Source organism: Mustela nivalis (genome assembly GCF_964662115.1).
Source record: "Mustela nivalis genome assembly, chromosome: 16".
NCBI classification, from domain to species: domain Eukaryota; kingdom Metazoa; phylum Chordata; class Mammalia; order Carnivora; family Mustelidae; genus Mustela; species Mustela nivalis.
In genome coordinates, this window is record NC_139035.1 from 11,090,822 (window position 1) to 11,116,428 (window position 25,607).

The 25,607-nt window shown below is 38.8% G+C and overlaps 1 protein-coding gene across 16 annotated transcripts in view; it reads right to left on the reverse strand.

Moving 5' to 3' along the window:
* Positions 1-25,607, reverse strand: part of AHCTF1 (AT-hook containing transcription factor 1) — an 82,576-nt gene that overhangs the window by 35,581 nt on the left and 21,388 nt on the right. For 9 of the 16 annotated variants that reach the window (XM_082702340.1, XM_082702344.1, XM_082702331.1 and 6 more), the window contains 10 exons: positions 22,679-22,886; positions 21,284-21,400; positions 16,570-16,654; positions 14,838-14,988; positions 13,323-13,455; positions 13,059-13,240; positions 12,536-12,597; positions 11,555-11,683; positions 3,342-3,432; positions 2,192-2,281 (listed from right to left, as the gene is read on the reverse strand). In XM_082702340.1, coding sequence (XP_082558466.1) covers positions 2,192-2,281; positions 3,342-3,432; positions 11,555-11,683; positions 12,536-12,597; positions 13,059-13,240; positions 13,323-13,455; positions 14,838-14,988; positions 16,570-16,654; positions 21,284-21,400; positions 22,679-22,886 — 1,248 coding nt within the window. The remainder of the gene's footprint in view (positions 1-2,191; positions 2,282-3,341; positions 3,433-11,554; positions 11,684-12,535; positions 12,598-13,058; positions 13,241-13,322; positions 13,456-14,837; positions 14,989-16,569; positions 16,655-21,283; positions 21,401-22,678; positions 22,887-25,607) is intronic. The other 7 variants (XM_082702333.1, XM_082702339.1, XM_082702346.1 and 4 more) reach the window with 1 other exon arrangement.

A 25,607-nucleotide genomic window follows, 5' to 3' on the forward strand; every position in this document is an offset into this window, starting at 1 on the left:
TTTTACATGCCACATTGTTTTGTCATTATTTTATAAGAGCACTTTTTCCATCTCCAGTGCTCCAAAGTGAGACATTAAGACTCAGATAAAGACATAATAAAACTACGTGCTTGTTATAATTCACTGTAGACTTGGCTGTCCTTTCATTTTAAACTCAACAATAAATTTTCAAATCCTTTTTTGGGGAAAAAATGGGTATTTTAGTTGCTACTGATTGCATGTTTTAGTTAAGATTTAATCACATTAATATTTACTGGGTAACTGGAAACTAGAAAACATATCTTAATTAGAAATCCTTCCTCAAATCAAATTGATTTGCTTCACTTCCCATACATTTAAAATACTATGCTTTGTGTTTTTATTACATTTAGGTTTTTAAAAGAACTCTATTAACCAGTAATGCAGCTCAAGGCAGCAATAATGGCTGAGTTACCATGTTCAAACCTGATGTACCAGATTATGCTCAAAGTGTAATAAAGGCATATAATTTATGAACCAATCTGAATTTTTTTCTTTTCTTACATGAATTACATAACCCAGTCCTGAATATATTTTCCACTCAAAAAAATACATTTTGTGGCCCTAACTCTGAATTACCAGGTATTTGCTCCTGACTTTAACTAAGTGATTAAATATTTAATAACTATTCAAATAATTTAGTCAATTATTTAAGTATTTATAATTATTTCATATTTATGTTTTGTAAGTATGACCTAAAAATACTAAAGAACCCCATGTCTCGGGGCACCTGGGTGGCTCAGTGGTTAGGCCGCTGCCTTCGGCTCGGGTCATGATCTCAGGGTCCTGGGATCGAGTCCCACATCGGGCTTTCTGCTTGGCGGGGAGCCTGCTTCCTCCTCTCTCTCTGCCTGCCTCTCTGCCTACTTGTGATCTCTCTCCGTCAAATAAATGGATGAAATCTTTAAAAATAAATAAATAAATAAAATAAAGAACCCCATGTCTCTAACAGTAGATTCTCTACAAAAAATAACTTAACTAACTAAAAAGTCCATTTAATTCATTCATCATTGATACAATGATAGAAATAACAAAAATATATACTTCTAAATAAACTTAAATTATACTTCCATGTACAAGGCAATCACATTATTTTTGTACATAATGGGTTTCTGATATTTATAGGACACCTCAAAACTCAGATTAACGACAGATGAATGAATAATCCTGACAAGAAGAAAAATTACTGCAAATGACTGATAACGTCACCTGCTAGCAGAAGACAGAGGTGATGAGTTTTTGCCCTCCTTTTTTTTTTTTGTAAGAATATATATTTTTAAAGATTTTATTTATTTATTTGACAAAGATCACAAGTAGGCAGAGAGCAGGCAGAGAGAGAAGAGAAAGCAGGCTCCCTGCCGAGCAGAGAGCCCAATGTGGGGCTCGATCCCTGGACCCTGGGATCATGACCTGAGCCGAAGGCAGAGGCTTAACCCACTGAGCCACCCAGGCGCCCCTTTTGCCCTCCTCTTTAGCTTTTTTTGGTTATAAATATTTTGAACAGAAAATGAGTAAAAAGGGAACCTTCTGAGGTCAACTGACATACCGCCCCCCCGACTCCATCATCAGCAAACTTCATAATTTAATCTCTTAAGATCAAAGAAAATGTACAACTTTGAAACATGGTATTACAGGCATGTTAACACGTTGCCAATTTAACAATCGATTGCAAAGTCTTGCTCAAGAAAGAATTTCGTCGGGGCACCTGACTGGCTCAGTGGTGGAGCATGTGACTCTTCAATTTGAAATTTTAAGTTCGAGCCCCATGCTGGGTGCAGAAATTATTTAAAAATAAAATGTTTAAAAACAAACATAAAAATAATACTAATTTTGCCACCCTAATATTAAAAGAAAAGTTTTGCCTCTGAGACTTCTAAGAGTTTACAACTTCAGGGACGCCTGGGTGGCTCAGTCAGTTAATCATCTGCCTTCAGCTCAGGTCATGATCCCAGGGTCCTGGGATGGAGTTCTGATTTGGGCTCCCTGCTCCACAGGAAGCCTGGTTCTCCCTCTCCCTCTGCCTGCTGCCCCTTCTCCCGACTTGTGCTCTCTCTCAAATAAATTAATAAAATCTTAAAAAAAAAACAAGTTTACAACTTGAAAATGATTAAAAATGATGACTGTCATGTACTTAAAACACAAATCGAGGTTAATATTTTAATATAATACTTACACAGTCTGTCAAATTCCTCTTTTGTAAAAACCACTTTATTCCACGTCCACTCAAGAACAAAGCGAAGATTGGCCGCAGAATTTGGTTGTTCTTATTAGTAAATATCCATGGAAAAAAATAAAGGATTATTAATTACAAACAAAAAATCAGTAGCTCCAGTGGGGAACCCTGACCAAGACCACACTGATCAAGTGAGCAATGGGAACGTCAACACTAACAAACTGGTTCGAAACACAGCAAAGAGCACACTGTTTTACGCAGTGCTGCTGTGAAGAATGTCAAGTCTGAATCTAATCAGGAGGAAAGCTTAACAACACACACTCAAAGGCTGTCTGCAAATTGATAAGCTTATATTTAAAAAAAAAAAACAAAAAAAACAAAAACCAATTTTTTGAAAGATAAAAGCCTGGGAATTATACGAGATTAAGAGACATTAAAAGGACATAAAAACTAAATACAAAGTATATGCTGGATTCCATTTTGGATTCTCTATCCCTATAAATGCTATCAAGGACGTTACTGGCGCAATTAGTAACATTCCAGTAATGTTTGGGGATCAGATAACAGCATGTATCAATGTTTTTCTGAATTTTGTAAGTATAAAGTGGTTTTGGAATGAATGTTCTTGGTCTTGGAAATAATAGTGAATTACTTACAAGTAGAGAAATGTTGATGCCTTCAACTTATTCTCGAATGGCTCAATAAAAATAAAGGGGGTGTAGCATGTGTGTTTTTAAAAGAGAAGGATACACAGCAACTGGGATGAATCCCAGAGAATTTTGCTGAAGAGTCAATCCCAAAGTTACATATTGTATAATGTCACCTCTAAACATTTTTGAAATGTCAAAATTACAGAAATAGAGAATAGACTGGTGGCTCCCTGGGTTTATGCGTAGGGGGACATAGGTATGGCTATAAAAAGGACAATATGGAAGTCGTGACTGGGATACTGTACCAGAGGCTTACCAGATCTTGCAGAGGGAAGGTGATGATAAAGGGTAACACAGGATCTCTGTACACAATGTCTTAAAATAGCAATGTGAATCTATAATTAGCTCAAAATAAAGTTTAACTAAACCCCCAAATTAATCATTTAAAAAACTTTAAATATAAAAGTGATTTTTTTATTTGTTAAAAACCATAATCTTACCTTCTTTTGTCCACTTTTTGATACATCCAGTCAGAAGTCCCAGGCAACTTGTGTGGATTGCTGCTGACAAGATAGCTTCTAACTGTTCTTCCTGAACCATGCATTTAAAAAAAAGGAAAAAGAGTAAGAAATGAGGATAGAAGATATCTGATCAGTCTCAGAGATAGCAAGTTCTATAAAAATACAAACACTTAGGGACACCTGGGTGGCTCCGTTGGTTAAGTATCCAACTGTTGGTTTTGGCTCAGGTCATGATGTCAGCATCCTGGGATTGAGCCCTGTGTGGGGCTCCACGCTCAGCAGAGAGTCTGCTTGAGGTTCTCTCTCTCCCTCTCCCCCTCCCCCACAGGCATTCTCTTTAAAACCAATTAATAAATTTTAAAAATACAAATATTTAAGGAGTTAAAAACTCATGACTCTCTAGGCGGCTATAAACACAAAGGCAGTGAGAGGCACTGGTGGCCACGTGGAGTAACTGGAATCCTTGTACACTGATGGTGGGAATGGAAAATGGTAGCCACTCTGGGAAACTTAAATACTGAGTTACCTCATGACCCAGCAACTCCATACCCAAGAGAAATGAAAACACAAGCCCACATCAAAACTATACATGGAACAACATCATTCATAATAGTCCCAAACTGGAAACAAACCAAATGCCCCCCAACTGAAGAATGGGTGAACGAATGGGATGAGGGGCTGATGCATATACCACACAGATGAACTGTAAGTAACAAGCAGCCTATGAAGACAGAAAGCAGAGTGGTTTGAAAGCTGGGAAATGGGGGGAGAACATGGGGGTTTTGTGGGGGTGAGAAAAATGTTCTCAAACTGAATGTGGAGACAGGTGCACAATTCCATGGATTTACTAAAAACCACTGTAAGATATAGCTGTGTCTTAACAAGTCTTATTTAAAATCATTATAAATCACACTGAATATTAAAGAAACGTATGAATTTCATTCATTAGAACAAGAAACTTTTTTAAAAGAACTGAATGAAAAAACAGATGAGTCGAACAGGAACAGAGGGGCTTAACTATGATAAAGACTCCCTCAAAATGAAGAAAAGAATGATTCTAAATGGAGACTCAGTAAAGCAATTTACATTAACATTGGGGACAAAACAAGAATGTCTGCTGGTACCACTGTTTTTCCACAGTTTGTAGAGGTTCTACCAAACGCTGTGAGAAGATAAACAAAAATGGAAAAAGCAGAAGCCCGTATTTGCTGATGACTCCAGACCTTGAAAATCTAATAAGAGATTCTGATTTGCTAAATAGATATTAAGTGAATACACAAAAACCAACTGCATTTTTTTTTAGGTCTTTTGAAAGGTATCTTTTCTTTTTTAAATTTTTTATTTTTTATAAACATATTTTTACCTCCAGGGGTACAGGTCTGTGAATCACCAGGTTTACACACTTCACAGCACTCACCAAAGCACATACCCTTCTCAATGTCCATAACCCTACCCCCCTCCCCCCAGCAACCCTCAGTTTGTTTTGTGAGATTAAGAGTCACTTGGTTTGTCTCCCTCCTAATCCCATCTTGTTTCATTCATTCTTCTCCTACCCACTTAAGCCCCCATGTTGCATCACCACTTCCTCATATCAGGGAGATCATATGATAGTTGTCTTTCTCCGCTTGACTTATTTCGCTAAGCATGATTCGCTCTAGTTCCATCCATGTTGTCACAAATGCAAGATTTCGTTTCTTTTGATGGCTGCATAGTATTCCATTGTGTATATATACCACATCTTCTTGATCCATTCATCTGTTGATGGACATCTAGGTTCTTTCCATAGTTTGGCTATTGTGGACATTGCTGCTATAAACATTCGGGTGCACGTGCCCCTTTGGATCACTACGTTTGTATCTTTAGGGTAAATACCCAATAGTGCAATTGCTGGGTCATAGGGCAGTTCTATTTTCAACATTTTGAGGAACCTCCATGTTTTCCAGAGTGGTTGCACCAGCTTGCCTTCCCACCAACAGTGTGAGGGATTCCCTTTCTCCGCATCCTCGCCAGCATCTGTCATTTCCTGACTTGTTGCTTTTAGCCATTCTGACTGGTGTGAGGTGATCCCTCATTGTGGTTTTGATTTGTATTTCCCTATGGAGCACTTTTTCATGTATCTGTTGGCCATCTGGATGTCTTCTTCGCAGAAATGTCTGTTCATGTCCTCTGCCCATTTCTTGATTGGATTATTTGTTCTTTGGGTGTTGAGTTTGCTAAGTTCTTTATAGATTTTGGACACTAGTCCTTTACCTGATACGTCGTTTGCAAATATCAAATATCTTCTCCCATTCTGTCAGTTGTCTTTTGGTTTTGTTAACTTTCCTTTGCTGTGCAAAAGCTTTTGATCTTGATAAAATCCCAATAGTTCATTTTTGCCCTTGCTTCCCTTGACTTTGGCGATGTTCCTAGGAAGATGTTGCTGCGGCTGAGGTTGAAGACGTTGCTGCCTGTGTTCTCCTCAAGGATTTTGATGGATTCCTTTCGCACATTGAGGTCCTTCATCCATTTTGAGTCTATTTTTGTGTGTGGTGTAAGGAAATGGTCCAATTTCATTTTTCTGCCACGTGGCTGTCCAATTTTCCCAACACCATTTATTGAAGAGGCTGTCTTTTTTCCATTGGACATTCTTTCCTGCTTTGTTGAAGATTAGTTGACCATAGAGTTGAGGGTCTATTTCTGGGCTCTCTATTCTGTTCCATTATCTATGTGTCGGTTTTTGTGCCAGTACCATGCTGTCTTGATGATGACAGCTTTGAAATAGAGCTTGCAGTCTGGAATTGTGATGCCACCAACTTTGGCTTTCTTTTTTCAATATCCCTTTGGCTATTCGAGGTCTTTTCTGGTTCCATATAAATTTTAGAATTATTTGTTCCATTTCTTTGAAAAAGATGGATGGTATTTTGATAGGAATTGCATTAAATGTGTAGATTGCTTTAGGTAGCATAGACATTTTCACAATATTTATTCTTCCAATCCAGGAGCATGGAACATTTCTCCATTTCTTTGTGTCTTCCTCAATTTCTTTCATGAGTACTTTATAGTTTTCTGAGTATAGATTCTTAGCCTCTTTGATTAGGTTTATTCCTAGGTATCTTATGGTTTGGGGTGCAACTGTAAATGGGACTGACTCCTTAATTTCTCTTTCTTCTGTCTTGTTGTTGATGTAGAGAAATGCAACTGATTTCTGTGCATTGATTTTATATCCTGACACTTTACTGAATTCCTGTACAAGCTCTAGCAGTTTTGGAGTGGAGTCTTTTGGGTTTTCCACATATAGTATCATATCATCTGTGAAGAGTGATAATTTGACTTATTCTTTGCCTATTTGGATGCCTTTAATTTCCTTTTGTTGTCTGATTGCTGAGGTTAGGACTTCTAGTACTATGTTGAATAGCAGTGGTGATAATGGACATCCTTGCTGTGTTCCTGACCTTAGCGGAAAAGCTTTCAGTTTTTCTCCACCGAGAATGATATTTGCGGTGGGGTTTTTCATAGATGGCTTTGATGATATTGAGGTATGTGCCCTCTATCCCTACACTTTGAAGAGTTTTGATCAGGAAGGGATGCTGTACTTTGTCAAATGCTTTTTCAGCATCTATTGAGAGTATCATATGGTTCTTGTTCTTTCTTTTATTGATGTGTTGTATCACATTGACTGATTTGCGGATCCAACTGCATTTTTATGTACCAGCAATAACCACCCAGAATTTAATAGAGGAAAAGCGTTCTAGTCACAAGCAGCACAACTATGGAGCATTTAAGAGATAAAAACACAAGAGACACCTGTAAGAACTGAAAAGAACTATAAGATCTTGTTGAGATAGAAAACCAACCCTGAATAAATGAGAAAATAGACCATTTAGACTTGGATGAAATGATGATAAAAATATTCTCTCCAAAATTAATACATGACTATAACAAATTTCCAAGAAGAGTTCCAATGGGAGTGCTGGATAAAATCATCTTGTAATTAATACAAAAGAACAAATGCCTATGAATTGACAATTACAGGGAAAAAAGAGCCACATCAGCAAATATTAGAGCAGTATATTAAAATGGCATAGAAATAGATAGATTAATGGGACATAATAAAAAACCCAGAAACAGAACCCAGTACACAGACAGAGGAAATCAAATAAATGTGGTATCTCAGTAGTTTGACAAAAGGACATTCTGTGCTGTTTTGTAAGGGGTGTAGCACAGCTATACTCATCCTCATCCAGGAGAAAGAAAAGCAACCTTTACCTGATGAACACAGATGAACTAAGCCTTAAATGGTAATGAAGCACTGATTAGCAAGGTTTTTTAAGCCAGGAGCATTTGATTACAAAAATATTAATTTGTATGTAGCGAAAGATACCATAAAAGAAATCAAGAGGGAAAAGACCCAGTAAAACAAGGGTAAAACCTGCAAATAATGTAATTAACAGAACACTGACCACCCAATGAAAATATGAAATTGCATCTGTATCATCCTTTTCCTGATATGAAGAAGGGATACAAAGAGAGTCATGAAAGAAAAGTATACATAAAGTCCATGTACCATGTATATAAACAAATGATTATGAAGGGGACACTGACAAGACCACCACCCAGGTTTAGACTGAGAATATGTGGCAGTAACCTGGAAGCTGTGTCTGCTTGGACCTGACCAAAAACAAATCCCACCAACCTCTCTCATCTCCCATGGCAACCACGACCCCTTTCCTGCCTTCTGAAGTCATCATGTTCTTGCTTTTCTTTTTGTTTTAGCTCTACATGTGCATTGCTAAACAACGTAATTTACTTTGACCTGTTCTGGGAATGGAGTTTTAAAAAAAGGGCACATGAAGGATGGTTAACAAAATGCCAATAGTTACATGCCTCAATACCCTATAGCGATTTTCTAAATCCAAACTATTCATGTATTATTTATGTAATTGGGGGGGAAAAACCCAAATGGGGTGGATACCAGATTTTAATCACGGAAAACATTAAATGCTGTTTTATTCACGTGGCTGAATTACAAGTTATTTTTCACGTTTTTAAGGTATTACTGCTTTAACTAAATTTGACAGTGTACAATCAGGAAAAAAAAAGAATCTGTATCAAGTTCCCTAAAGTGAGAAAGTTAAATGGAGCACTTGGGAGTGCCCAAGGCCTGAAGATGATGAGCCGTGAGTTCTCTGTGGTCAGGAAGCTGGAGCACTGGGCCAGAAAGTAAGTTCCAGTTCCTGACAGTAGGGTGGGCAGGGCCACTGGGGCCGAAGTTCCTGGAGGAAACCATTGTGAATCTGGTGCTTTTTCTCCTTGTCTTCTTGAGGGCAGCTGAATGGACACTATAAAACAGAGTACTATGAACGAAAGACTGAGCAAAGGTGTTCCCTGAATGCATATGGTTGGAAATCAACCGCCCAGAGTGGGATGATGCCGTTTTATCAAACAAAGCCCTCAAGAGTATTCTTGGGCCATTAGACAGAAAGAATAGATATCTTCTGCACAATATATTAGCAATTCTCCCATAACTCTGATCAAGTAGATGGGTTAAAAAAGACCATTTATTACTCACAACAGACAAAAGCAACCTTATAAACTGCTTTAGCCTTTCCTGAAAAAAAGAAAATTCTAGTTACCTATGGATAAAAATGGAACATCACACACAGCCATTTACTTGCTGCCTTGGTATCATCACCAGACCCCAGTGAGTGATCAGCAGTAAATAGCAGAGAAAGGTATCAATCAACGAGGGCAAAGAAAAGAGAAGGCATCATGGGGTGAGACAGCTCAACAAAATCCATGAATGGCAGTCATGAGGAAAGGTGATAAACTCAGCAGTGTGAGGGAAATCGCATCCTTAGGTCCTCACAGACGGGAGCTACAGATGAGAATCGAGTCAAGTTAGCTCTCTGAGCCCTCAGGCTAAGTCCGTGGAGAGTCCAGGTACAGAGGAGGGGGGGCAAGAGTGGTCAGACCTGGGCTAAAAATAAGCAACCGGTGGACACTTAGTCTATGGAACAGCCAGCCGTACCCCCTTAGGACCCTGCAATGAAGAACCATGGACACATGCATCACAGATCTTTGGGAAAATGGAATGGCTCCCCCAAAGTGTGGCCTTGCTCCACTGAAATGGTGCATGTCCCATCTACTATCCTCAAGAAAAGGATTCCTCTCCATGAACTATACTATTGCAAAATACAGTGTATCATCTGTTACTGACCCACTTTACATATGAACAGATGACGGCCACCAAATGCATAAGGAGAGCCCCTGCCATCAAAGAGACTAGACGAAGAAACTAGACTGCAGAGGAAACAGAGCCAGTGCAAAAATCAAGAAAGACTGTGAATACACACGGGCAGCAGCTAGTCATCCATAAAACAGAATAGTAGAAACAAAAGACTGATCAAAGAAAAAGTACTCACAGAAATTTTATATGAAGGTCAAATTTTTAAAAAGCTGATGGGAAGCCAGGTAGATGATGAAGAAATCTCCCCCCAAAACAGAACCAGAGGCAAAGGCGACAAATTAGTGGGCAATGAAGTAATCTGACAGAAGGTCAGACCCTTCGTCTAAAGGGGCACCACAAAAAGCAAAAACTAACTGGAAGAAAAAATTAAGCTTGTGTGAGACCAGGCAAGGTGTTTGTGTTTTTTTGTTTTTTTGGTTTTTTTTAAGGCCACTTAGAAACTCCAGGAAAAAATAAGCTATGTAGTAAGAACATGAACATCGACCATGATCACGACATGACCACATGGTCAATATTTACATAGGTACCAAACTATAAAAGGAGAGGAAGGAGGGAGGAATCTCCCAGTGATAATGGTATCGAATATTTCACTTATTCCATGAAATTAAGTATTAAAATCCAACCGTAAATGTTAAACCATGAGTGGCAGTATTTATATCCCATGGGTGTTTAAAAGGCTCTTTTTCCAGCAATTCATAATGTTACATATCTGTAATTTTTTAAAAGATTTTATTTATTTATCTGACAGACAGAGATCAGAGGTAGGCAGAGAGAGAGAGGAGGAAGCAGGCCCCTCGCTGAGCAGAGAGCCCGACATGGGGCTCAATCCCAGGACCCCGGAAACATGATCCGAGCCAAAGGCAGAGGCTTTAATCCACTGAGCCACCCAGGGACCCCACATATCTGTAATTTTTAAAATAAGTTTATCCAAACACTACTTAGGGAGAGTTAACATTTTCTCTTTCTCCATGGGAAAATGGAGCTTACTTTATTCTAGCGTGTTTTACTAACAAATAATGAGTTAAATTAAATGTGAATTATGAGCTGTCCCCAGGCAACACTGTTTACTGTTAGAATGTCCCCTGGTAGGTAAAATGTACCGGGACCAGGAAAACTGATTGGATTATAAACCTCCACTAGGGAGATTTTGGCTTCCATGAGTGAGTCTCACTTCTAGAACGGCCTTGCTCTGCAGGAACTTGGAATCTCCTCACAGGCTCTCAGAAGATACCGGTTTCTATAAAGCAGTGGTTCTTGGAACACTGCATCAGAATCACATTAAGGGCTTTTTCTTTTTTTAAGATTTATTTATTTGAGAGAGAGTGTGTGTGAGCACAAACAGGCAGAGGAGCCAAGGGAGAGGGAAAGCAGGACTCAATCCCAGGAACCTGAGATCATGACCTGAGCCGAAATCAGGAGTCAAATGCTTAACTGACTGAGCCACCCAGGTGCCCCCACATCAAGGGCTTTTTGAAACACCAAGTGCAGGGTTCCACTCCTAGAACTTCCGATTCAACAGTCCTATGACAGCACAAGTTTCCAGTGACACTCATGCCAATGATCACATACTGGCATTCTAGACCATGAAATCCACCTGAGTCAAGATGATTTTTACTCATGAGGTCTTACTCACTTGTACCTACGCATTTTTCACAGCGGCTGGAAAATGGCTCCTGGCCTGTTACTACTTCTACTCATAACATGCCTGGGGCCGCCACAATGTGGCTTCTGTCCTAAATCCTTCTATACAGCTAAGTGAACCTCGTGCCAAGTTATGGCCTACTGAGTCCTGGTAGTATGTATTCTAAGCCAAACCTAAGACCACAGTTACTGATCATGAAGCATGAGCATTATACTACTGAATCTACTTTTGCAGAAATTATCTAGTAGACTTTTACTATAATAATGTAATACTATAATAGAAAGCTAATAACAAAAGAAACAACAGTGTTATAAATCATCTCACCTGACTTAAACTGGAAGGGTGAGTATCAGTAAGTCTTGGTGACAGAAGGCCAGCCATAAGACATCGATTATAGCCATCAGGTATGAATTCACTGAGAGATGCTCCTGATTTCTTTAAAAACCTCAAAGTCTATAAAGATTGATGAATAAACATTAATACATAATTTCAAATAATCAAATTTAAGAATTAATAAACTTATCATCTACTTTGTACTTAATATTCTGAATAAAGCTAAAAGACACTAAATAGAAATTTTAAGACTCCATTTTTACACTTCTTGCAAGGAAACGGGTTTACAAGTTCTTGAGCTAAACCAATGCATGCTAGTTAAAAGTAATATTACTGATGAAGATACTTTGGGGGGCATTCTGTCTTTGATGGGTAACCCTGTTACATTCTCCAATGCTGACAGCGGACAGACTTCGTGACAGGTCTTAATGAACACACACACACACACACCCCACACACACACCCTGCAGTTTATTCCTCCTGATCTAATGTCAGAGAGATCCAATATGAAGTATAAATATGGCATTCAGGCACATCTAGCCGGTTATCAATTTCAAAATCTGTCATTTTGTGTTTTCCTGGAGAAGTCTTTTTCAACATCTAGTCATTGCCTGCTCTGCGCCAGACACTGTGCTAGGTATCTTCTTTGCATTACTTGCCTCATTCATAAGCTTCCTGAGAAGAAAGAGGAGAATGAAGAGTATGGATACAAAGAGATACAGCGAAGGCACTGACCTACTTCCGCTCTTTTCCTTACGGTTCAAGTAGCTAACATCCACACAACCCCAATACATCTTCTGGCACGCTGCCATCAGTAACTGATGCTACTAGTTGCTCATATCACAAACCTAGCAGAAGCTACCATTTAAGCTGAAACAACAGTTTATATAATTAACACTAAATAAAGTTTAAATCCTTGATCTGACTTCAGTTCATTAAGATACTCTGTCCACATTGTTAGTTGTTACCTACCTCCTTTTGAAAGCCATTACAAGTTATATGAACAATTCCTGAGTTTAACAAACAAGTGGCATCTAAAAAAAAGATGTAAAAAAAAATAAAATAAAAACTGCTTACGAATTATATCATAGACGGCATTAATACAACAAAATTTATCCTAACAGACTGTTAGGCAAGATATCAAATTACATATAATAAATTTTAAAATAACTTTTCCAAATATTTCCATTCTGACAAGATACCAAACTTAACATAAATAATACTTATCTTTTCTAGCGAACTCATAAGTCATAGTATCTTTATAAAATACCTAAGTATTAAATTTCTGGTGTACATATCAAACTAAATTTCCTAAGTTACCCATATATTAACTAACAGTAACGAGACATGAACAGGTAAGCACATATACCTGCATGCTACACACTGCATACATACCACACATACTATACAAATACATATTACACGTACAAACACCCACACAGATATACTTGTGCATGTTATTTTTCTCGAAAGGTAATGTTAAGGAAACACATACCAAAGTTGTAAATATTTGCGTTAAAAAACTGCTCGGGAGGTGGATATGAAGGGGGAATTCCTCTACTTAAGCTTCTCTCATTAACTAGTATATCCAAGATGTAACGCGGGTAAGTCTTGTTCACAACGGAATCCAATGACCACAATGCAAAGTACGAGCAGTTATGCAGATATTCTCCTGCTCTAAAAGAAAATGTTACAAAATCATTAACTGACCAAGCTGCTACACACACAAATGTGAAAGAGAGAGAGTGCGAAGTCCTACCTTAACGAGTCCGGCATCTGTGCATGATACCACCGGTTTATGTCAAAAAGCCCCAAATACATAGAAGGCTTTCCTTGTCCATATATATTCACCTGCCAGGTAAAGACTGAAACACTAGTGTCAGGAGACAGAGCTAAAAGAAAAAAATATAATTTTTATAAATTGAATAAATAATCACAAACTAAAACTACCCCAAATAAAATTTCAGCAACATCTTGTCATAAATTAAGTTTTATCACGTCTGATATGTCAAAGAGCATTTCTATGGCGCATTCTGTAAGAAGGGTTTCATTCAGTATATCTTTACTGTCTCTCCATTTCAAGAAGATTTTACAAAAAAAATACTCATCAGGAAAGTTATAGTGAGGCTTGTTTTCCCTTAACACTTTGGCAACTTTGAGGTATTGAAGGTAAAAGTAGGAATTTATTTGATTTATTTATTTTGATTCGTTTATTTGATGGCATACTCTCCCAACAAGGGAACACAGAGAATATCAATACCGAAAATGGACGCCTCGAGGCACAGGGCTTGATTCTTTAGAGGATTCTAGTTGAGAAGGGCTGATCCAGCTCTATGGGAAAGAGGGGATGACTAGTACCTGGATGATGGTTGCGGGGAATGGAAAGATAGGAACAAGGTAAGAGGCACCAAGGAGAGAAAAAGTAAACATCTGAGACACAACTAATGGGAAACCCAGAAAGAAGAGGGGAGTAGGGAATACAAGAGGGAGAGTCTGAAGAGCTCTGTTTTGGGCACGTTTAGTTGGACGCGAAGACTGGGCCACAAAAACCGACGTGGGACGAGCACAGAGGACACGCCCAGACGAAGGGGCTAACCATGAGGATGAGTCCCAGGAAGCACGCACACAAGCACGGCTGTAGGGAGCACGCCCAGAGCCGAACAAACCTCCACCGGCATCACATTTACTTCTCACAGCCACCCTTTGTAAAAGGTCCAACTGCGTTACTCCATTCAGATGGGGAAAGGGAGGCTCAGAAATGTTAAATAATTCATCAAAGGTCACAACTACTGACAGAGCTGAGATTTGAAGCCAAGAGGGATTCCAAAATCTATGCCATTTTGACCATGCAAAGGTTGTTTACCAGGAAGAAGGGATGATACTAAAAGGAAAGAGAAAGATTAAAGACAAGCAAGGTCTGTTTGCCAGAGGTCTCAAAAAATACGCAGAAGGAACCATTATTCACAGACTATTCATACTAGTCAAAACTAGAGACCATTCTTGTCTGTTTAAAAAGCTGGATTAAAATACAAGGGGGTCCCTCAAGCTACTGGACGCTTGAGTTCTGCACAGCAAACTGCACAGTAAAAATACCGACGGTCTCATACGGACCTAAAAGAAATTCCAAAATCAGTATTCCAATTTTTTAACTGCCAGGAGTATGAACTCTAAAAAAGCATAAATCTTCCATCAAGGTGGATGTCATAAATCTTACATCAAGGTAACTATCAAAATCAAGCATTCCACATGACATATAAGAGTGCTTTTAACCAACCTTCATTCATACCTTCCTCTCTGTCGCCATGATATCGATACTTCTCTATACTCTGGCATCCCAACAGTTTGGTATTACTAGTCTGTCCCCTCAAAGGAAACATGCCACCCGTGAGGTCCAGTGTGTATCTTTCTTCACAGTACTCTAACCCCTGAAACAGAAAATGCACACAAATCTCTATCTTCATAGAACTCTAAGCCAGAAGTCATTCGAAACTTAAAATGTTCTCTGAATTTAAAGTTTTCACATGATACAAAGAAAACACAAAAAAGTTACAAAGAGAACAAATCACTTGAAAAGGCCTCTGAAATTTTATGTAGTATAAAACACAGATAAACTTAGTCTCTCGAAAATAATGACCAACAAACCTTCTAAAGCAGTTATCAAACGTGGGAACCTTCAGTTGGGGCTGGAGTGTGAACTGGATTGACCATCACTATTCTGCACAAAGACACACGAGGCCAGCAAACCCGCTCCTCTGTTCAGAGCGACATTCTTGCTCTAGAACAACAGCCCCCCCCCTTCTCCCCTCATCAATCTCTTTAAGAATCTAACAAAAGCCGGGGCGCCTGGGTAGCATAGTTGGGTGAGTGTCGGACTCTTGGTTTCGGCTCAGGTCATGGTCTCGGGGTCCTGGGATCAAGCCCCACATTGGGCTCTCCACTCAGCACAGAGTCTGCTTGGGAGTCTCCTTCTTCTCCCTGCCCCTCCCACTTGTGCACACATGCTCGCTCTCCCAAATAAATCAATCAATCTATGGAGGGAAAGAAAAGAACCTAAGAAAAACTATGAAACTTTCTTCCAGAAAAATGCATAATCATAAAAATGTCTCAGATAATTCACAGGCTTTATGGATTCTTTAAAGGCCATCCATACAACCTCAAACACCAGCTTAAGAAAGCCTGTTCTACAGAAAGGAAGTAGGGGCTGACCAGGTGGATATTAGCAGCACGCCACTTTGTCTTCAAGAATTCAGCTGGAAAAATTTCAGTCACCTAAAAGACTAACGCATTTATCCTTTTTATAAGTGGCAAGACAATTTTTTTAATTCAAAAAATTTGTATTTATTTATTTATTTATTTAATATTTTTATTTTTAAGTGGGGCACGGGTAGCTCAGTCAGTTAAGCATCTGACTCTTGATTTTGGCTCAGATCATAATCTCAGGGTTGTGAGATCAAGCCCCACATTGTGCTCCATGCTGAACGTAGAGCCTGCTTAAGATTTTCTCTCTCCCTCTCCCTCTGCCCTCCACCCTACTTGCACTCTCTTTTTCCAAAAAAACAAAAACAAACAAACAAAAAAAGATTTTAAATAATGTCTAACCCAACATGGGGCTCAAACTCACAGCCCTGAGATCAAGGGTTGCATGCTCCACCAAATGAGCCAGTCGGGTGCCCCAAGACTGTTTATAAAGTCACCCCATGGCTTACTGCTTGCCATATTAGAGCAACAAAATGGAGCTCCTTTTCCTGGGTACCAATGAAGTCACAAATGAGTCTTGTCCAATCCCCTCAGTTTAGATGAAAATGGTATATGGGGAAGTTCAGAAGGCTACGCTGACACAACTGCTCATCCTCTGATCCCTAATCTAACACTTCTACTACATTGTGAATACAGTATTAACTGGAATAGAAGGACTTTTCAGTATGCTAATATCTTAAAACAAAGACTAAAATAGTCAAACAACGATAAAATGGTCAGAATGAACCCGTATTCCCAGTACCATTTACCTCATACAAGACTTGTCCTGATGCCAAACACTTTCTATCACCAAAGGCCAGCTGAAGTAGATGTAAACTCAACACATCCCCTTCACTGAAAGAAACAGAAACGAGCTGAGAAGAAACACTCAAGATCCTACTAATATATCAAGCAGCTCTTACTGCCCAGTATACAATACTGAGTGCACACGACAAAACTAAGGTCAATGTAAAGGAATTCCAGTGATTTGGCTGTTTTCACAAAATGCAGTCCTTTGAAACAATAACTGATTTTTATTTTTAACAGATTCTAACTTGCTTAAGCTGATGTCATTTGTACACTTTAGGTGGGCCCGTATGCAGCAGAGCCTACAGTGGTTTACCCAACACTGCTTCACCCCATCTTCAACAGGTGTGCTCTGAGCTCGGCGCAACAAGCCCCCATTCTGGCCAAAAGGATGCACACCAAATTATCCCACGGCAACTACAGAAAACCATCCTGAGGGGACTGCATATCCTTTGCTCCTTCTTCCTGGTCTCTTCCGCCATCTCGTGAGGCTTCTACCTAAAATGAAGATCTGCCTAGGGCCACAGGATGAGGGTTACACAGTATGAATATATGGCCAAGATCCCTAATCAACTCCTCTCTGCTCAAGGACAGCGTTCATTAGGTATTAAGAGCACAGACTGAATGTGAATTCTTATTCTTTCTGGCAGATCTTTCTTAGTACACATATTCTTCTTGATCTCCAGGATACCACAAGATCTTCATGTTCCTCAGACTACACGACCCGCAGTCCTCTGCTGGCTGTTCTACCCTCTCCTTCTCCACCATCAATTATCTCCAAGTGCAGGATTCCCAGATTTCTTCTCTAGCTAGTCTAACTCTGGCCTAGTGGTTCCCTATCTTGGTTGTTTATTGTTAGCATCACCAAAGGAGCATTGAAAAAATACTAATGCTCAGACCCTACCACCAGAAATTGATTTAATTGGCCTGGTCTAGTCAGGCCGAACTCATATACTTACCTTATCCCGGCCTCCATGGCCCTATATAAACTAGTTCCACTCTTCTGACTTCATCTACGACCAGTCTGCATTCTACCCTTTACCACTCTTCTAGCTTTCCTTGAGATATTTTTCTAAGTCCTTTGAATTCTTTCTCCCAGATATCCCCATTGCTTTGCTACCTACTCGCCCCAACTGACTTCATTCAAATCTCCCCAACTAAACTATCTAAAAGAACAGTTCCCTTTACTACATAGTCTATATCTCCTCTCCCAGCTTTATTTTTCTGTATTTAACATCACTACCTGAAATTATATGAAATGTGCACTAGTATATTTATGAAATATACTTGCTGAAAGAGAACATCTAGAAGAACAGAAATTTATTGGCATTATGCAGCGCTCCATTCTCCACAACAATCATTAGTACATATAAACACTCAATTAGTGTGTGGAATGAATAAACACATGGTTGTGAAACAAAGAATAACCTCTAAAAGACCAAATATTAAACAGGATAAACCGCAGACAGCAATAAAGGGAAAAGCAGTCAGTTTTTTCATCTACTTTCTCATATTATAAAATTAATGTGCCTTGACTGATGAATCACTGACCTCTACCTCTGAAACAATACATGTTAATTAACTGAATTTAAATAAAAATAAATTTAAAAATTAATGTGGTTTTTATTATAATTGATGAGCACTATGGCAATAATTTAAAATCTATACCTATGTAATTCTGTGGTGGTTTAATCAGTCTACAGTGATTCTTTTTGTTCTTTTTAAAATTTTGTTTAAATAATCACTCTGTGGCGCCTGGGTGGCTCAGTGGGTTAAGCCGCTGCCTTCGGCTCAGGTCATGATCTCGGGGTCCTGGGATCGAGTCCCGCATCGGGCTCTCTGCTCAGCAGGGAGCCTGCTTCCCTCTCTCTCTCTCTCTGCCTGCCTCTCCATCTACTTGTGATTTCTCTCTGTCAAATAAATAAATAAAATCTTTAAAAAAAATAAAAATAAAAAAAAATAAAAAATAAAAAATAAATAATCACTCTGATGGGGAAAAAGAAGGATGACATCACCTTCTAAGTTAGACTTTAATCTGAGCTTGTATTGTTTTCATCTACTTATAATACCAATACCATCTATATATACCAATACCAATACCATCTACATATACACACACACACACCCCAACATGTGTATAAGTATTACTTATATATGTGTTATTTACATGTGTATAAATATTATTTATACATGTATACACATATTATTCGTATAGATGTACATATATTTTATTATGTATTGCTCATATACATATGTAAACAAACACAAATAATCTTATATATAATTTCAGGGAGCTCACAGACCACTCTAGGTCTACCCACAGACCACAGGTGAGGAATTCTGCCTTAAATCATGTTACAGTCACATACCGATATATATCACAGCCTTCATCAGATTCTCAAAGAGGCCCACGACAAACTAACTGAAGGGCCCAAATCAAAGACTGGAAGCCCACAAAAATACCAATCTCAAAAGTACATCACATCAATAATAGTGACAAACACAAAGTAAACCATGTAGGAATAAATAACCCAACTTACCAATTAAATTGACCTTGTCCTATTAAAAGAATATTATATACAGTACTACTAAGTGGTTTAAAAGTCATTAGAGAATTGTTCCTATGGGTTACTTACTGGGTATGTTGTGAATAAGAGAAGTAAACCTTGGGCATCACCGTAAGAGAAACAGAGAACAGTATATACTGCCCATATTTTAATCTATGATTCGTTTGTACTTCAAACACAAATACACTTGACTCTAGAGCAACACAAGTTTCAACTGTGTGGGTCCATTTGTATGCAGATTTTTTTTCAATAAATACAAACGGGAAATTTTTTGGAGATTTGTGACAATTTGAGAAAACCTGCATATGAACTGCACAGTACAGATATACTGAAAACAATAAGCCAAAAGGCAATACTATAAAATATAGTTATGTAACATATTTAACACACAAAATATGTGCTAATTGCTGATGTTTATTGGTAGGGCTTCAGTCAACAGCAGGCTATCAGTAGCTAAATTTGGGGGGCAGGATGGATGTCTAAAGTTAAACGTGGATTTCTGACAGCACAGGGGGATTGGAGCCCCAGCTCCCACCCTGTTCAAGAATCAGCTGTAGAGAGCTCTGAAAACTACCTCAAAAAAGAATGAAGAGAAGTGTATACAGTTCACAGGAATTTTACAAAAGAAAATCAGGAACACAGAATGTTCAGATAAGCTTCATGGTTATAAGAACAGAGTGGGCATCACTTACAGATAACACTACAAGAATGAAGAGTGGCATGATAAAAAAAAAGGCAGTCTTATTCGCCAAAATAAGAGGAAAGCACTCTAGAATTTAGTGTGCAAAATTCAGAAAAAAATACAAAACCCACATAAAGAATAAAAAAATCAATAGAACTTATCCTAAGAGACAATTCTAGGAGGAAAAATGAGCAGAATATCACAACTGTCTTGATAAAAGTCCCTTCACATTGCCCACCATCCAGAGCCCTCAGAGGGCACATCCCTCCAGCTGCTGCTGTCCCCCACTACACTCAGATGAAAGGAAATATGGGTTTGACTTAAGAAGGGGTAGCCCAACAGTGGGCTCTGTATCTTCATTTCAGTATGTTTCCAGGAACGACAAATTTCAAAGTGCCAAATAATTTCATTTCCTGACTTACTACAGAGAAAATCAAGGCCAAACCACCAAGTAGGGACATGGAACACAAAATCCAGGGACGCCTGGATGGCTCAGCCAGTTAAGCGTCTGCTTTCGCCTCAGGTCATGATCCCAGGGTCCTGGGATCATGTCCCACCCACATCAAGTTCCTTGCTTGGTGGGGAGCCTGCTTCTCCCTCTACCTGTTGCTCCTCTACATGTGCTCTTTCTCTCTCTCTCTCTCACACATACACACAAATAAACAAATAAAATCTTTAAAAAAAAAAAAGACACACACACACAACAAAAAAACCAAACTGACCATAACTCAGGTACCTCAAGCCCACAGTAGGAAGGACTTGGGACTTGGGAAGAGAAAGTACTGGGAACTGCACGTTATCACCATCACGGCATTTATACCACAAGCTCAACTGTTTCACTCATCAGCTAAGAAAAAACAAAACACCAAAGAAAAATAACACAAAATCAATACTTACACTATTCTAGTTGAACAAACTTAATGGGTTAGAATTCAGTTGAAAGATTTTTCACTAGCTATAACTGGGACAAAATTAAACGTTATGACAGAAAAATTAACCAAGTTAATGCTAAGAATATACTGAAAAAGGCAAACAGGCGGACCAGGGAACAGAGTGGGGGTAAATAAAAATGAGAGAGACATACACAACAAAGAGAAGAAAGGAAATCTTAGGAGTGCAAGAACACAGAAGGCCATAAAAATTGTCTAAGGCGGTAAGAGGCTGCCCACTCACCTGTACTGGCTTACTCCAAAAGAGCATTTAAGCAAGTCAAACAAGTACCATTTTTCTCACTGATATCCCAGAATTTACTCAACCATGTAGAAACATTTAACTTTCAAAATCCTTTCAACTACCACTTGCTAATTCACTGAATTACGCTGTTTTCGCTTAAAAAAAAAAAGTATACTACAAGGCTTTTCCCCCCAAAAATGAAATGTGGCTTCATCTTTGACAAGTATTTTTAAAAAACACACGTGTCACACTGACCTATCTTGTGTCGACTGAACAGCCCACAAGTAACAGCAATTACGCGGATCGTTCTCAGGTTCTTGAAAAGTGACGGCATACACGGGAACTCTGCCACCCTCCAGCTGCGTGTAGTATCTACAACAGGCACAAGAAGTAGCACAGTTCATACTTTTAAGTTATATTTTCATGCAGAAAGAATAAGGGGTCTCGTGTGAGAATCGCCTGATTGTAACATACACAGGATGGCAAGACAATGGACACGGCCTTGGGAAGGGCCAAAACTACTAACGTGCCCCCCCCCCACACGTGTGCAAACCAGCCCCTCCTGTCAGGTGAGGGTCGGCCACCGTGGACTGCTACCAGCAAGAGACCCCCTACGAAAGACGAACACGGACACAACACTCTCATCTCAGCTCCCTGCACTTAGGTTTCCCCATCACGACACCCCAGTGAGTGAGAATCCTAAGAGTTCCCACAAACCACATAGAAAAAAGCAGTTAGCCAAGAGATGACAGCGCCAGGGGAAAGACTACAGAAACCAGGTTCCCTGGGCATTCACGTAGCAGCAGTTCAAAGACAAGAGCTGGTAAAAGGTTCTCAAGCAAAGAGAGGTAGGGTGGACTCGCCCCATGGAGCTACTAGGGACTGGTACTGCTGCTTCAGCCTGGTACTTAGCCATAAATAAACAAAGTCAGTCAGTCAGTAAGTAAGTAAGTAAATAAATAAATAAATACAACATGCCTTGGGGAAAAAAATGAATATTAAACTGACAACTTACAAGAAAAACAGGCATCTACTTAACTCTTCAAAGAGATCAAAAGTTTATAATGCTGAGCTGCTACCTCCCTCAATTAAGGGTCACTTCTGTAGCCATTTTTTAAAGATTTTTTATTTAAGAAAAAGGAAAAAAAAAAAAAAAGAAGAAGAAGAGGGGCACCTGTCTGGCTCAGTTGGAAGAGCATGCAACTTCTGATCTTGGAGTCCTGAGTTAGAACCTCATCTGGAGTGTAGAAATCACTTAGATAAATAAAACTAAAAAAAAAATCTTATTTTTAACCATACCCTTTTCTCTTTATGCTAATTTTAAAATAGTAATAATTGAGGAGGACATTGGGAGTTGGAGAGAAGTGAGTTGGGGAAAATCAGAGAGGGACAAATCATGAGAGACTGTGGACGCTGAGAAACAAAAATGAGGGTTCTGGAGGGGTGCGGGGTTGGACATTGTGAGAGCCTGGTGATGGGTGTTAAGAAGGGCACATATTGCATAGAGGGAGCGCTGGGTGTGATGCATAAACAATGAATCTTGGAACACTAAAAAAATAAAATTAAATTTAAAAAACAAAACAAAACAAAACAAAGTTATATTCCAAAAGAAACTACCAATAATCAAGTAAGAGAAGAAGCTGTACTTACTCTCTTTTCATGCTTTTCATATTCCAAAGAGCTAGATAGCCATCAGAGAAGCCCACAGCGAGCTGGTTTGTCCTGCTGATGTAGCGAAGGGCTGTCACGGGGGTGCCCGACGGGCTCACCAGCTGGAAGCACAGGTGGCGGCCCTCACGCATCACGGTCTCCCTGATGTGCGGCACTTCGGCTGGGATGCCGGTTACAACTTCAAGGTCTAGAAAAACAAGACAAGTAAGATTAACAGATCACAACAACCATAAAAGCAAACATTTTAGCCACTATTCAAGCTGCAACTGAGGACTACTGTGGTCAATTAAAATTAGTGATAACAAAGCACACTGAACTATAAAACAGCCAACCATGCCTAGTTAAATGCTCTAATTTTGAAAATACATTTAACTGTGTGATTTTTTTAAAAAAACCTCATGGTACATCTCAAATATTATCTGAAGTACACTTTTTTTTTAAAAAAGATTACACAATTTCCTTAATAATCATAAACAAAGCTGACTGGGTTTTCTTTTAAAAAAAAGCTGATGATTTCTTTATTCAAATTTAGAACTAAGAACCTAAATATTCCCCTTGGAGAAATGGCCAGTCCCTGTCTGGGGCAGAAAATACTAAGATGAGCCTAGTACATCGTGTGCCAAAAATCTAGGAAACTATCAACATCTAAAGGGGATTTGTCAGACTACATGAAGGTGTTCTCATAAGTTTAAAAAATTTTTTTCTTTTGAACATCGATAAACAATAATGAATGTAAAAGTACACATGAAGTACACAACACCTCCCGAGTTCCTGTCCTCACCAACAAAAGATCTTACTGAACCATTTTAAGTAACCGTGTACCAGCTCCTTACCCCGAAAATTACTACTTAAAGAAATAGTAAGCATTTATCCTGCCTCTTCCAAACAAACTGTATCTCAGGGTAAACAGCCCTAGTTAATGAGAAAATTCTTTAGATTAAGAGAATTTCAAAATCATTTTTATATCCCCTACTGAATCAAAAGATTTAGGTAACGATCTCGATGGATGAAACAATTTAAATAGGGTTTTTCAAGCTTGGCTCCACAGACCCTCTGGGTCAGATAAATTTTTGCTGGGGGGAATGGTCCTATGCACTACATAATAGTGAACTGCATCCCTGGCCGGTCTATTAGATGCCAGAAGCACCATCTCCCTCCAGGAGCAACAACCAAAAATGTCCCCAGGATATTATCCCCTACAGGGCAAACATCAGCCCTGGTTGAGAATAGCTGGTACAAAGGCAGACGGGAAACTTTAACAAGGAAGGTTCGTGGTGTCATTGTTTGGACCCACTGATCGCTAAAGGTGAAACAAGACACCACATGCCTCTCAATGTGATACAGCAGGAAATATCCAGCACTTCTGGAAGAGTCCCTGCCAGATGTCACATCTGAACCTAATCAGAGCTAACTTTCATTTGCAAAAAATACAAAATATAAGTGACACCACAGGAAAACACTCCACTAATTCCAAAATGTGGGGCATTCTATCAATAAACTAACTTCTTCAGCAAGTCAGAAGAACTAAAAATAAATAGGAAAGGAGAGGACAGAGGGAGGTCTGCTCCACCTTCAAGGAGACAGGGACATAACTCAAGTGTCATGTGTGGACCTTGTTCAGATCGAGATTCAAACAATACCAATGCAGAAAGATGCTCTAGAGCCAATCACAGCCATCTGATTACAGACCCATTTTGGACTACACCAAGGAGTTATTAATATAGTTAGGACTGATCATGGCATTACGATTACATGGTAGGACAGCCAATATTTGCTTTAAATTAATGCAGAGGCAAAAGGGTGAAGAGGGATTAGAAAGAAAAAAGATGCACATATGGTAAATTCTGAAAACCAAACTAAAACTTGAAACTGAAAACTAAACTTGAATTTAGATGATGGATATGTGGGAGTTCTAATATATATTCTGTCTACTTGAAGATCTCTGAAATCTTCAATTAAAAGGAAAAATACTCAGACCCATATAGTGATATAACCACATACAAGGGCAGATTCCCTCAATGCTGTTATGAAGAGGGGGAAAATCATATATTGTACTTGATCCCTCTCCTAATCCCTCTGCTTCTGATAAAAAGCAAGGATTAAACTCTGCCAAAATAAATATTTCATACAATGGAATACTGTACACTTGTTCAAGAGAGTAAGGTAGACTACCTGTATTGATGTGGGAAGATGTACAATACTACCAAGTTTGGAAAAGTATAAAACAGTATAGTAGGATAAATATCGGGAATTTCATTAAATAAAAAAAAGATTTATTAGAGAGAGACGGAGAGAGCACATGCGTGCACAGGGGAAGGTCAGAGAGCAGAGAAGGAAACTCCCCACTGAGTAAGGAGCCCGATTCAGGACTTGAGCTGATTAGGGACTTGAGCCGAAGGCAGATGCTTAATTGAGGTGAGACACCCAGGTGCCCCAAAACTTCATTTTCTGTGTTATGTGTATTACAGTGAAGTGCAAAGAATTATAATCATAAATTACTATCATAAAAACTTCTGCATTAAACCCCAATTTTTTATTCAACAGCTCTGTAAATCTTATACCTGAGAAATGATTCTGATCTCTGATCACAATCCAAAGAGTTCCATTATAAAATCATCCTTGTGATGAATTCAACTATTGATTGTTGACCTCTGATTTTATAAAGGATGTTTTAACTCCACTATTTTGATCTGAAGAGTTTTAATTATGAATACAAGCATTACATCTAGAATGATATTATCTAAAAACTCTGAAACAAAACTTCATCAAGACTACTGAAGTCCTCAAAAGAAAAAAAAAAAAAAAGACTACTGAAGTCCTCTATCAATTTTCCATAAAGAGAATTTCAAGCATTTTTTAAAAAAAGATTTTATTTATTTATTTGACAGACAGAGATCACAAGTAGGCA